General features: G+C 40.6%; 1 protein-coding gene across 5 annotated transcripts in view; it reads right to left on the bottom strand.

Annotated features, from left to right (window-relative positions):
* Positions 1 to 1,561: 1,561 nt before the first annotated feature.
* The window catches only part of LOC136429985 (nucleosome assembly protein 1-like 1-B), a 29,315-nt gene continuing 17,960 nt past the window's right edge, over positions 1,562 to 12,916 (bottom strand). For 2 of the 5 annotated variants that reach the window (XM_066420182.1, XM_066420186.1), the window contains 13 exons: positions 12,300 to 12,441; positions 11,488 to 11,601; positions 11,012 to 11,069; positions 10,638 to 10,711; positions 10,343 to 10,408; positions 9,748 to 9,887; positions 9,412 to 9,557; positions 8,218 to 8,240; positions 7,796 to 7,912; positions 6,947 to 6,976; positions 5,603 to 5,656; positions 4,768 to 4,836; positions 1,562 to 1,706 (listed from right to left, as the gene is read on the bottom strand). In XM_066420182.1, coding sequence (XP_066276279.1) covers positions 1,671 to 1,706; positions 4,768 to 4,836; positions 5,603 to 5,656; positions 6,947 to 6,976; positions 7,796 to 7,912; positions 8,218 to 8,240; positions 9,412 to 9,557; positions 9,748 to 9,887; positions 10,343 to 10,408; positions 10,638 to 10,711; positions 11,012 to 11,069; positions 11,488 to 11,601; positions 12,300 to 12,441 — 1,069 coding nt within the window. In that variant the 3' untranslated portion in view covers positions 1,562 to 1,670. Of the gene's footprint in view, positions 1,707 to 3,034; positions 3,089 to 4,767; positions 4,837 to 5,602; positions 5,657 to 6,946; positions 6,977 to 7,795; positions 7,913 to 8,217; positions 8,241 to 9,411; positions 9,558 to 9,747; positions 9,888 to 10,342; positions 10,409 to 10,637; positions 10,712 to 11,011; positions 11,070 to 11,487; positions 11,602 to 12,299; positions 12,442 to 12,916 lie in introns of all 5 variants that reach the window. The other 3 variants (XM_066420183.1, XM_066420185.1, XM_066420184.1) reach the window with 3 other exon arrangements.

Here is a 12,916-nt window from a genome sequence, read left to right as displayed (position 1 = left end):
GTGTGCAAACTGTTGCCCCTTCCTATGGCAACTCTTTTCCTCTAGCTCTACTACTGTAAAATTAATGCATTTAAGTTTGCATGGTTTTAATTTTGCGGTAGGGAGAAAAAGGAGTTCGCATTTGAGACAATAGTAGACAAGAGGGTAAGAGGGCAAACAAATTTCACTGTGATTTTAAGTTCGCGTCAAAGAGCTTACCGAAAAAAAAATGCGAACATAAAACCGCAGCGAACATTTCTGCATTTACAGTACTTCATTCAATGGTTACAATAGATGACTATTGCAGTACAAATCAGTGCCAGAATCAGTGTTCATAATGAACATACTTTGTTCCAATGCCACAGAACACAAAACAACACATGTTGTATGCTACTTAGTGGGGCTTCTGACCAGTATGTACTCTTGGACTTGCTGTAGATGCTTTTAAAACTTGCACTGTTTGTGCTGTAACAGCCATCTCAGAGGAGGGTTGCCATATTGGGGAGGGGGCAGCAGGTGGAATCAGCAAAACACTAATTACTATTTCTACTATTCCATATAAATCTGGGTCAAGAAGAAAAAGCTGTCAATAATGTTGAAAACTGGACTTGTTACCACATGAAAATTTAGATGACCAAAATTGGACAGCTAAAGAGAAGTAGAAATTTATAATATTTATATATTTAGCACTACTGGTCTACCTACATGTACTTTACATTTTCAATGGTCAATATTGAACATACTGGTATGATACAATTTAGAAATACACATGTAGCATTAATGTGCACCTGTCAATGCAATTTCCACATGGTAGGTTGGGCACAAACTGGGGTTGCCCCAATACAAAAATAGTCCACGGTGTATATCACTGTTGCTTTACACCGTCAATCTTACAAGTGTCAGGAGGTAAATTTGCATACATGTACGTATTGAAAGTCGAAACAGTTACATGAATAGGGTCCATAACATTGCCCCTACCACTTCAAGGGATTAGATAGTTGGAGAATTTACAAAAGCACATTATGAGCTAAGAATGAGAGTTTCTTAGCCAAGCAAAAAATGGCAGATAGGAGCAGTTGCTTTTGAAAAACTCCCCATACATACCCTCAACTTGGAACTGCATTGATAGGTGCGTAAAATCACAGAAGGACCTACAAATGTACAATAAGCCCCAAGCCAAAAAAACAACAACAACAAAACAAGACAATAAGGCACGGATCACAGGACAGGATGGCTGGCTTGATTAGTGATACCAGTTTTTCATTCCAAAACTCCTGGCAGAGACGAGAAATGTAAACACACAACTTGAAGAGATATACTGCAAACCCTGTTCTAACTCTAGGTGCTGCTGTTGGGGGCTTGCACGTAAAAATGAAGCCAAATCCTGCACTATAAAACAAAGGCAACAAAACTGTCGCTGTCCATTTGCACAACGGTTAATCAATTGTAGCTAAGGTTGTAAGGAACACTGGGGTCATACAAAAATGGTTCTCTACTACACAATCCTGTACCCCATTCTGTGAGGTTAATGAAACATCCCAAGCGAATGTCAGCCCAGCCCACTGAAAGAACCACCCCCCTTTTGTCGTGACGGAGGTCGGTGAAGTGCGCCGTGGGAAACCGAGGGTTGGAATGGTGTGGCAGTCTGGCAGATGTGTCTTTTCCACTGGTCAGTCAGGTCCTTATAATAACTACTGCTGCTTACACTCCTGCGGCTTCTCTGCACCCTGAAACAAACAAACAAACAAAACTCAGTAAACAAAAGTTAACTCTTCTTTACAAAACAAATATGCAACAGCTCCACGGGGAACCTGTTTGCGAGGTTTTAGAAACCTGGAAAATCAAACATGACATTTTCTACATAAAATAATTGTGAATTTCAAAAGTAAGTTTACTCCTCTGTCAATGAAGGTAACATATCCAAGTAATAAGATACACAATGCAAAAGTTTCTCAAGCAACTGGTTAGATTTTGTTAAGTCACTGATCAAAGGTAGTAGATGCGACCTGAAACATCTGGCCATTTACAAAATCTATCCAGTTGTTTGAGTAGCTTTTGTCTTGTGTAGCTTAACCTTCTCCCTGCTGCCTAACTCTGTAACCAATAGGGAATTTATTTATTTATTTATTTATTTATTTATTTATTTCACTTCTCCAAAACTGGAAGGCATGGCGGAAAAGGTGTACCCCCGCAGGGGTCACCTTTTCAAGGCCGCCATGCCGAATTGGGTGCCAAACAGCTACTTCAGAGTGCTAGAGGTAACTGTAAATGCAGAAATGTTCGCGGGGATTCAATTTCGCAGTAGGGAGAAAATATGTGTTTGCTGTGGTTTTGACTTCGCGTTTGAAACAATAGCAGCGATACAGTCACACAACGGAATGGCCTTTTGTGGTGGCTTTAAGTTTGCGGTGAGGAGTTCACCGCGAAAACCGTGAACATAAAACCACCGCGATCATTTCTGCATTTAAGGTCTCATTCCTTTATTACTCCGAGTGGGCACCCTAAAAGAGTGCGTTGCCCAAAAAATGAACGGCTGCATGAACGTGTGTCTATATCGGTGGGAAATTCCCTTTTAGCTAGCTCAGCTGATCTCAAGCGTCAAACTGATGAAAGCTTGTTTGTAATCTGAAGAAATTAGCAGGCAAAGTTTGGTAGCCGCACGCGAGGTTGGAGGTACACAGCCCGGGCATCGTGTGTGATGCGGTCATGCGCTTGCAGCTGGAAAGTGGCTTTTTGGGGGTGTAGCCAAGTGCAGTTTGTAATTGCTATAAAAAGAGATTCTATGTAGTGAAACTATTGGCAATTTGTTTACATGATCTAGGGCAAATGTCCTCAACATAAAATGAATAACATTGGTGCATTTCCTATAGCTTCATTACAAATGCGCCCATGTAAAACACGTTTTATAACATGTAAGCCTATGGGGCGAAAAAACTCATGAATGAGACCTTATAGCAACTATTGCATGCATCATGAAGCAGCGCAGTATCGCAATAATAAGTACACTGAGCCTGAGAAAAGAAAAGAAGGAAGGAAAGAAAGAAAGAGGGCCTACCTAGCAGGGTGAGGAGGGCTGTCAGACTGAACCAGCGGGGCTTCAGGACTCAGGCTGGTTCAGGGAGATTTATTTTAAGTCAGGAAGGAGCCAAAATAGCAACACAAAAAATGTCCTGGACATGCAGGTTTGTACCAAGACATTGAGACATTCCCAGAGACAACCACTGGGTAGTGATTTGTCTATTTCTCTCATCAAAATTTCACATGTTCGCAGTGCGTGCAATGTGCACAAGAAATTGAACTGGGAATACAGTTGGATTCACTACAAATTTTCTTCAAATAACTTGGCATAGCACATGCATGCCACCTGGTGGAATAAAATGGTATTGCAGTACAAGTCTTATAGTGACTTTCTTAAGTTTGATTTTTGCAATGATAGGTTGTCTCTGGGACAGCAAAGATGGGTAAAATAGACCGTTGGATTTTTCCTTTTTTTTTACAGTTGATTTGCATGTGACCACACTGACCATTCATTGTGTAGGTACAAGCATTGCTTACACACAAACTCCACAGTATGGGGTTTACCTTTCATCATACCTTTGCATCATGCACTGCACATACATACGGACCACGGAACACATTCATTATTCCGTTTATCTTTTTTTGCTTTAATGGTCAAAAGCCAGTCAACTTTTTCTTGACTACTGACCATTCAAAGATTTCTGTGGTTCCTTGTTGGACAATCTGGTTCTATTGTAGTGAACCTCCTTCCATATTCTGATTACAAAGTCTTACCATGACACTTTGGGTAACAAACTGAATGCATGCTGTTTTCTGATTGGCGAATCTGGCATTGAATAATGGCTCCGCCACTGTGGCATTGCAAAAAAAAGATGGAGGATGACCAGCCCTCCCACATGAGTGCCAGGAAGGCTCGTACTTTCTGTGGGGGTTAGGGATGGATACCGGTTCGCTGGACCTGATTCTCTCTCTCTCTCTCTCTCTCTCTCTCTCTCTCTCTCTCTCTCTCTCTCTCCAGTTTTACGTCTTTTGTTCCCCAACATATGGGGGTTAGACGTGCTTACACATGGATGGGGGAGCCCCAGAACTCTTCATCAAGTGCAAGTCTTTTTTGTAGCAATAGTTTTTACGGCTGGATGCCCTTCCTAACGCCAACCCAAACCCTACTGCTAGGCTTAGGATATGGGAAATACGTGTTAAGTGCCTTTCCCAAGGGCACAACGTCTGGGTGCATGTCCGGACATGTCTGGGTACCCCATTCGGACCTTTATAACATTCAAGAACCGAGTCCAAAAACCTGAAAGCCTAAAACAAACGTCTGGGTGCATGTCCGGACATGTCTGGGTACCCCATTCGGACCTTTATAACATTCAAGAACCGAGTCCAAAAACCTGAAAGCCTAAAACCCGAGTCCAAAAAAAACCTGAACAAAGTACAAATATATGTTTCTATTTTGTTTGATAAAAAGTGTTTTGAGTCTCCCCTCTGACAAAAAGGCATTTAAAATAAGTGCAACATTCAAATATCAAATACTGGTTTGTCTTGAAAGTCTTCTCACCAAGAAACTTTTATAGTGGTGCGTGTCAGTATCAATTCTCTATGCTTAATATTGGTCTAATAAAACAAAACATCAACTGGACAGGATCAGGTCCAGGTTCAGGTCCGGACCTGACCCTAAATCTCTGGACCTAAACTTGGACTTGGACATTATTAAGCCAAACCGGTATCCACCCCTAGTGGGGGTGAGAGGTGTTGGAACAGAAGACTTACCCCTGCAGGCGGCTTCCAGTCTGGGTCATGCTCCTCATCCTCCTCACCTTCCTCACCCTCCTCCTCACCCTGCAACAATCAATCAATCAATCAATACACCAAGTACAAATCAATCATATCTTAAAGTGTCTATGACACCAAAATACAACTATCTGTAATATGAATAGTATCATTCAATGGATATAGATGTTTCAAACAAATACACACCCCTCTGATGTTATTCAACATTGAACCATAAGAAACCATACTTCCAGCTTTTGATTTTTCTCTGATCTTCCTACCAGGTAATTTCATTTATCAGTGACTTCTCTCCTGATGACGTCACAATGAACACGGCAGCCAGTTCGGAACCTTACACCACGGCTTGTGAAAAACATTATTTGATGAGCAAACACTGTTTAATTATCGTGATTACATTCAATTGAAAGACATTAATAATAATATTTAGTTTGTTTACTTCTCAAAAGAACGTTCTTTCCGAGCCGTAGTGCAAAGTTCCAAACCGGCTGCCATGTTAATTGTGACGTCATTGGGAGAGAAGTCACTGATTAATGTAAATTATGTAATTAGCTGGTGGGAAGAATCAAAAGCTGGAGGTATTATGTTTTGATGGTTCGATGTTCAATAACACCAGAAGGGTGTATATTTTGTGCAAATGTCTTTGTTATTAGACAATATCATCATGGTTTATGTAATTTCAGGAATTTTTTTATTTTGATCTCATTGGTGTCTTATACACTTTAATCATGTAGCCATCCATTTAAGAACAGGTGAAACCAGACAAGTGATAATTAGGGATGCCATGCGCTCTTATAAGCGGGAAGAACACACTTACACAGGGCAGACGTCGCACATTCCGAGCGGGAGGACCGCAGCACCCACGGCCACACTGGAGGAATGGACGGAGTGTGGCCACGTAATTTGTAATTTTGGACTGGGAGTCCAGTGTTAGCGAAGACAATTGTGGAATGGACGGAATATGTCCACGTAATTTTGGACTGGGCGTACAGTGTTACTATTAGCAAAGACAATTGTGGAATGGACGGAATATGGCCACGTAATTTGTAATTTTAATAAATAATTGTAAATAGATTAGGAGGGGAGGCGCGTCAGCACTGCAGGACTACAGCTTAATACTTATACATGTATGTGGCATATACTGGTTTGGGAGATTAGGAGAAAGAGGAAAGGTTTGGGAAAATAAGGTATGGGGTGCAAAGATAAGGTTTGGGGGGTGGAGAAAGAAAAGAAGGAGATGATATGATGTAGTGATGGGGATGCAAGGTTAAGGTTTGGGTGTAATGAAAGGGGAGTGGGGTGTCACGGAGAGAGGGGGCATAGATATAGAGGAGAGACAAAGGAGGTGCAGAAACGTCCCACTTACACCCGATATCAACATGTGAAACACCTTCTGCACTGTAGCAGAGGACTACATGAGTAAGATAGAGTCATAATTATGAAATAATCAATCAGTCAATCAACCAACCAATAATCAATCATAATCATGTAATAATCAATCAATTGATGAAAAAATAATAAAGGGACTACACGATTGTTCTCATTTAAAGGTACAAATTGCTGTGGCCAGCCTTTACGATTTGATATGAGCCAAATTACGGACACCATCGATGCTTTCTTCCTTTTCCCACAACACCTAATATGTTTCACGAAAAATGCACCACAACATTACTAACGGGTTTTGACTTAGAAGAAGTTATAGCAATGGGTGACTGTCGTTTTAATGACGAAGTCATCATAAAAACGACAGTTTGGCAACTTATATGTAGCATATCTTAATGTCAGAAACGTGTTACTTCAAACGGTAACAGAAGTTACAGAATTTGGTGACAGGCATTATAAACCACCTTGCACAGCGTACAAGAACATAGGTAATTCAACACCGACGAAAATGCTGCATGCAAAAGGAAAGGTTCAAAAGAAGTAGTTTACAGAATATCTATGCAACAATTTCCACATCATATACAGTCAAAACAGTACAAGTAAACACCTCTACAGCCTGGCCATTTTTTGGTGGTCCCTTGGATAATTTCCCCCATTGATTAAGACTCCTGTCTATAGTGACCACCTGTCCAAAAACACCAGATTTTATCTGTCCCCTGAGTGGTCTTCTTGGGCAGTTTTGACTGTAAATGTAACAAGACGTAACCTCTGAACTCACCTCTCCTTCCTCTCCTTCTTCCTCCTCATACTGTTAAGAAAGAAAACAAAATGGCAAGGAAGTTAAGACTTGTCCAAACTATAATAAATACACAATCATACAACTACACAGGCTATCTAATTTCAATGCTGTGCATCTCATTAGATGTCAAAAACACATTTACATTGTAAAGGATATACACTGGAAAACTATTCTCTATCCCTTCATGAAGCTTAGATATAGGTAAAACAATATGTACAGACAATTCAAACTCTAGAACTGGATGTTGACATGTTCAACAGTTTTTTTCAGTTAGATGTACCAGTATTGATTAGTTCTGCCAGTTTATTCTAGTGATGCTGAAGAAGAGTGATGTCCAGAAGAAAATCTCAACATTTTATCCAGTCGTAGAGTTTGAATTGTCTTTATATACAGTGGCATCGTGTGGCGCAATCGGTAGGGTGTTTCGCCCGCAACCGAGAGGTCCCGGGTTTGAAACCACTGATATGCCCCGACGTAGTGCCCTTGGGAAAGGCAATTTACACGACTTTCCTCACTTCACTCAGGTGTAAATGAGCTTCGGTTAAGGACGTCCCTCGGATAGGACGCTAAATGGAGGTCCCATGTTTGAGGAGAGCCACACCTCGAGCATGTTAAAGAACCAACTCCAATTATCGAAAAGAGTAGGGGTCCTTCCCGGAGTGAGTGGTTCAAAACCTACAATCCTATGACCGCACATGGGTTCCCCTTAGTAATAGCCTCCCTGGCATGTACATGCTCAACCAATAAATAAATAAATAATATACAGTTCTCTATCATTTGATTTGAAGATGTTTTGACTTGATTTTCTCCAAGAAATTCATCTCTCACCTCCTCATCCTCCATGGCCTCTCCTGTGAAGTACAGCACGGCCTTGGGGACGATCCGCTCCCGGAAGAAGTGACCGATCTCGAAGTCTGCCGCTAGGATGGTCTCTGCATCATCGTCCTGATGCGATGCAAAAGTAGTTTGTTACAGCAGCTAAAATTAGGTGAGTTTCGCTAGGATAGACATCCTTTTTACTTAATTTTCAAAACAAATGCACTTATACAGACAAGCATGGCACAGGTGTTGTAATAAAAACAAACATGTAACACAAAATTACTTAACAGAAACAAACTCAGAACTACAAAATATGCTTGGTACCTATTCATTGATCAAAACTTATAACAATTTAAGCATGATCACTTGGAAAATCATGCACCAAGGTTAATTGTAGTTTACAAATTTCAGAAGTCGAAGGGTGTACTTACCAGCTCAGAACCATCCTCAGGAACTGTAGTAGGAAAGAAAGAATGTCATCAGTCTTTGTAGAAGACAATTTTATTACATCAGCAAGCTAAAATGCAGTACATGTAATCAGAAATCTCTGATATGATGTGTAATCAGACAGTCAGAAGCTTAACTTTTATTTCTTTATTTATCAATCTTTGGGGTGGTCCCTTTCAAAACAACAAATCAAAGATCTCAGTGAAATATATAAATTTTTGTAACTTGCTTGTTTTATTCACTATTGTGAATTTCTTGCTGATACATTTTTCCCACTGGCTCTCATAAGGCAACAGATAGTGAAAAGCAGGAAACCGAAGACAGGAAATAAGATAATCTATTCTGGGATCATTTTTCTGGGATCGTAGATTATCTTATTGATCCTGTCAGCAGGCTTCTAGCTGGGCATGTATAACAAGGAAATTGGATGCCCTCTTTTTCAGCTGGATGCACAGAACACCCCGTTTCCCTGGTAATTACAGACACACGGACTGTGTTACAGTGTCACTGATGCTTTTTTAGTCTTTCCAGACACTGGGACAGCATGAAAACTGATTGACATGCCAGGAAAGTGTTAATCCATAGAGCCCATTGGGAGACAGAGAAGGAAACAAGCAGTTTTTAGTGCTTAAAATGGTCTGCTAAAAGTACGATAAGACTAGAACACACCTAACCCCCGCATCACAGCATTACACCCCCACCCACCCCAATTTTGGACCCCTTGTCTATAAATCCTAGCTAAAAGCCTGCCTGTCAGTCTAGGGTTACACCATTTCCCCTTCACTTCCTGCCATTCTACTGTATTCAAATTACTGTAATTCGTTTCATCTTCATGGTAGCAAAATTTCACGGTGTAAGGAAAATGGACATTTTCACTGAACTTTAACTTCACGGTGGAGGCAAGTGATTTACAGATTGGATGTGTGAAGGAATCATAAATATTAATTTTTTTTTCACGGTGATAATAAGTTCACGGCACAGAGATGATGGTGAAAACAGTGAACATGAAGCTACAGTGAAAGAAACAAGAATTACAGTATTAGGGACACACAAGAAAACACATTAAAACAAACAGACAGACATACCAAAAACAAAACATTCGTACACAGAGGTAACAACAAACCCCATGAGAGCCCTTCGTACAGGGAGGTAACATCAAACCCTGTGAGAGCCCTTACCTTGTGGAGGGTTGAAGAAGTTGAAAAAGGAGTCGTTCTGGATCGTCTTGGTGACCATGCGTGTCGTGCCACGACCTTTGTGCTTTTGTTTCTTCTTCACGACTTTGACCGTCACATTCTTTCCCTTCTTCCAGTCAATGTGACACCTGTGAAGTCAAGTAAATACGCTGTCGAATTAGGCGAGAGAGATGCTATAAGATCATTTTCAATCTTAGAGGATGTTACTTCACAGCATCATTTTCTGGATACATGTGTATCATTTTTTTGGTCGATACATTACCATGTTGTTCCAAAATGCGAACATAAAAGGTTTTTAAATGTCTTGCGTAGTCTTACCCCTTGCAGCTGATGATTTCGGGTCCTTCGAATGCGAAGGGGTCCTGGTCGTCGGGCTCGGACCGCACCACGTAGTGCTTGGTGAGCGTCGTGTTGGAGAAGTATTCATTCGCCTCAAAGTGGAAGAGCAGAGTGAAGCCCTGTGGAAAAGGACGGAAAATTTAGTCAAAACAACAAATTAAACAACATTATAGCATTAGCATGTTGAGAGGCTACATATGAGGGGCTCAAAATACCATATTTCTTTTTTTCTGCAATATTTGAGTCATAATACAAAGCCTGTATTCTTTTAGTTTATCAAAACTTGTTCACATTTCTTTTGGCCATCCTAAAGTATTTTTCTACAAGTTGGCCTTTTGAGCCCTGATCTGATAAATTCTAATTCCAAGGGAATGCATTTTTCCTTTTGAAACAATTTAAAATGATCATAATATTGAGGCTGTAGTCTTTGCCCCTTTTCTAAAGCCAAAACGACCAGTTCTCTTAAGTCACATATCAGCAATATGTTAACCTTTAGCACACTGAAGTAGACATTTGGCACCTAATTGCCTATTGGTTACAGAGTTAGGCAGCAGGGAGAAGGTTAAAGTCTCACCATGGGTTGCTCTGTGAAGTCCACCGTCACATCTGTCAGATGCTTCAGGATATTTTCATCGTGCTCCTGTTAAAAAGAAAAATCATGCAACTGTCAACACATAATATATAACACAACACAACAACATAGGAAGGCATAGCATTCAGGGAAGCTACTGGCCACTTAACAGTGTAAGAAAAGTTAACTTGTATAACATCTGTTTCATGACGATAACCGGGAATAACTGGATCACTTCATCCACGGACCTCTGTAAAAATTGAATGGCAAAGATGAAGTGGTGGCAAACTCAACATACCTGCACCATGTCGTTGATGAGTTCACAGTTTTTGAAGACTGTCAACCAAAATTCTGGGATGCCTTCCACATTTTCTGTTTAAAAAAAAAGAGAAAACATGAAATGAGTAAAGCATAAACTTTGGAATGTATATCTGGTACAATAACATAGTTCTTTATACATGCCTTCCTATCAAAACAGTTCCTCTTGATGGAAAATGCTTATGGGATTTGCAATCATAACAGAACAAATGTCTCTGTCAAGTCAACAACTTCAAGCTTTGCCTCTCCTCTTACCAGAACATCTAACATTCTATCTTGCCTTAGAAATAGGCAAACTCCATTAAATGAAAACTTACTTTCCATCTCCAAGGAACACACTTAGAAGGCCCTTACCATCCATGGCATCTTCCTTGTCACCTTCTGCCAGTTTTGCTTTCTCCTTCAAGTCGTCCTGTCAAATAAAACCAGAAGAAAATTTAACAAAAAGTGTTAATAAAGAATGAATTATTGAAAGAAAAGAGAAGGGGCGATGAGCGTTCTCTGACTATCCCCCCCCCCTTTATTCAAAATAGATAAGCCTTGAACTGCTTTTAAAAAGTGAGGAATATGATTTAGTCAGTGCAAGGACGTGTTACCACTTCTAGTCACAAACCTTTATCAGGAATATCTTCTCCCGAAGTCAGAAACATCATTATTGAGACAAGCTTAACGAAGTGAGAGAGAGGACTAATTGACCCGATAGGAGAAGCACGGGTTACAAAGGATGCTTGGGAACATTCCCTACCCCATTTAGACCGGTTTGGTAATCTTTCTTCATTACTGGTTCTAGGAATATCACACAAACATGTGCAGATGTAGTCCTGACTTACTACTAGCTTCTCTTCTTCTGACTTTGCCTCTCCCTCTTCCTCCTCCTCCTCATCACTCTCCCACTCACAGTCTGAGTCGGTCGGCTCAACTGTGCCTGTCACGATGTCCCTTCTCTACATTAGGGAGCAAACAACCATCAGTGATAACTCAATGATGGAACACCAAAAAAAACCCAGAGTTATCAGTGCAGGATTAAGGTGATCAAAACATTCGTAAAGTGGAACTCATTACCACTAAGTACTGTAGGGGCATCCTCACTAGATAACTTTAAACACTGCTTACAGAGTTATGTCAAAAAGAGTTACTTGATAAATTTTGAAACGGTCAGACGTTTCAGACAGCATCCACAGCTGTCTTTCATCAGTGACAAAAGGGAAGAACTGGAGAACCAGGTTTTATACCAAACATCGGAATTGATATGTAAATGAGGCACAGTTCGATGTGCAAGGGCTAGGTGTGACAGGTCGTTCAGTGTAATATAACCAGCTGCTTCCAAGCGGCGTGCCTGCCAAGCTGGTGACTGTTACAAAGAAGGGTGGTTATACTGGCTAAACAGATAAAGAATGTAATCCTTTTTGATACGTTGATGAAGGGTTAGACATCCAGGTAATAAGATACGCCAAATGACAGTTACTCAAGCAACTGGATAAAATTCAGCGTTTGGTTTAAAACCTAGTTTTCCAGCTCTTCCCTTTAGTCACTGACAAAAGACAGCGGATGCTGTCTGTTTCAAAATTGTATCCAGTTGTTTGAGTAACTGTCATTTTGGCGTAATCCTTTTGGAGTTAATGTCTTATACGACAGTGCTTACCCTTTCAAACAGGGGCTGGTACTGCTTGGCATACTTGCACTCCAACTGGTGGACTTCTTCGTAAAACTTGGCCTCGATCTTGGTGCACTGGACCTGCAGGTTCTTCAGCGCCTTGATCCGACGCTTCACCACCTTAGGGAGGCTGCAAGGAAATGGCAACGTCTTAGGATTTGTCCACTAAAAACTTGACAGGGGCCATCAGGAATTTTTCAATAGTCCTAATCAGCTATGATAAAACTTTTATACAGAGGGGATAATGATTGGTATAGAATGAGGGTGTATAGAATACTCACGGGATGTCTTGACTACCATACTGTACATCCTGATGGTTGGAAAATTCAAGTCAAAAGTACATGTAAACGGTCACCAAGCAACGTGTTTTTTTAATTAGGGTAACTGTGACTGGGCCCATATCAAAAAACGTACGTGTGCTAGTCACATGTAAGGTGCCATGAATATGCAACTGAAGGCAGCAGGTATGAGAACTAGAATTTGGCATGAACCTTTTTTACATGACAGTTGAGCAATGATGTCCTGCTGTTTCATAAACCATCTTGTGTGAACAAAAGACGGATCTTGACTGTCCATCACAATCACAGTTTAACCAATGATAAGAA

This window comes from Branchiostoma lanceolatum, chromosome 3 (assembly GCF_035083965.1).
Source record: "Branchiostoma lanceolatum isolate klBraLanc5 chromosome 3, klBraLanc5.hap2, whole genome shotgun sequence".
NCBI classification, from domain to species: Eukaryota; Metazoa; Chordata; class Leptocardii; order Amphioxiformes; family Branchiostomatidae; genus Branchiostoma; species Branchiostoma lanceolatum.
The sequence above is the reverse complement of the archived record's forward strand: the minus strand, read 5'-3'. Positions and strand labels throughout refer to the sequence as shown.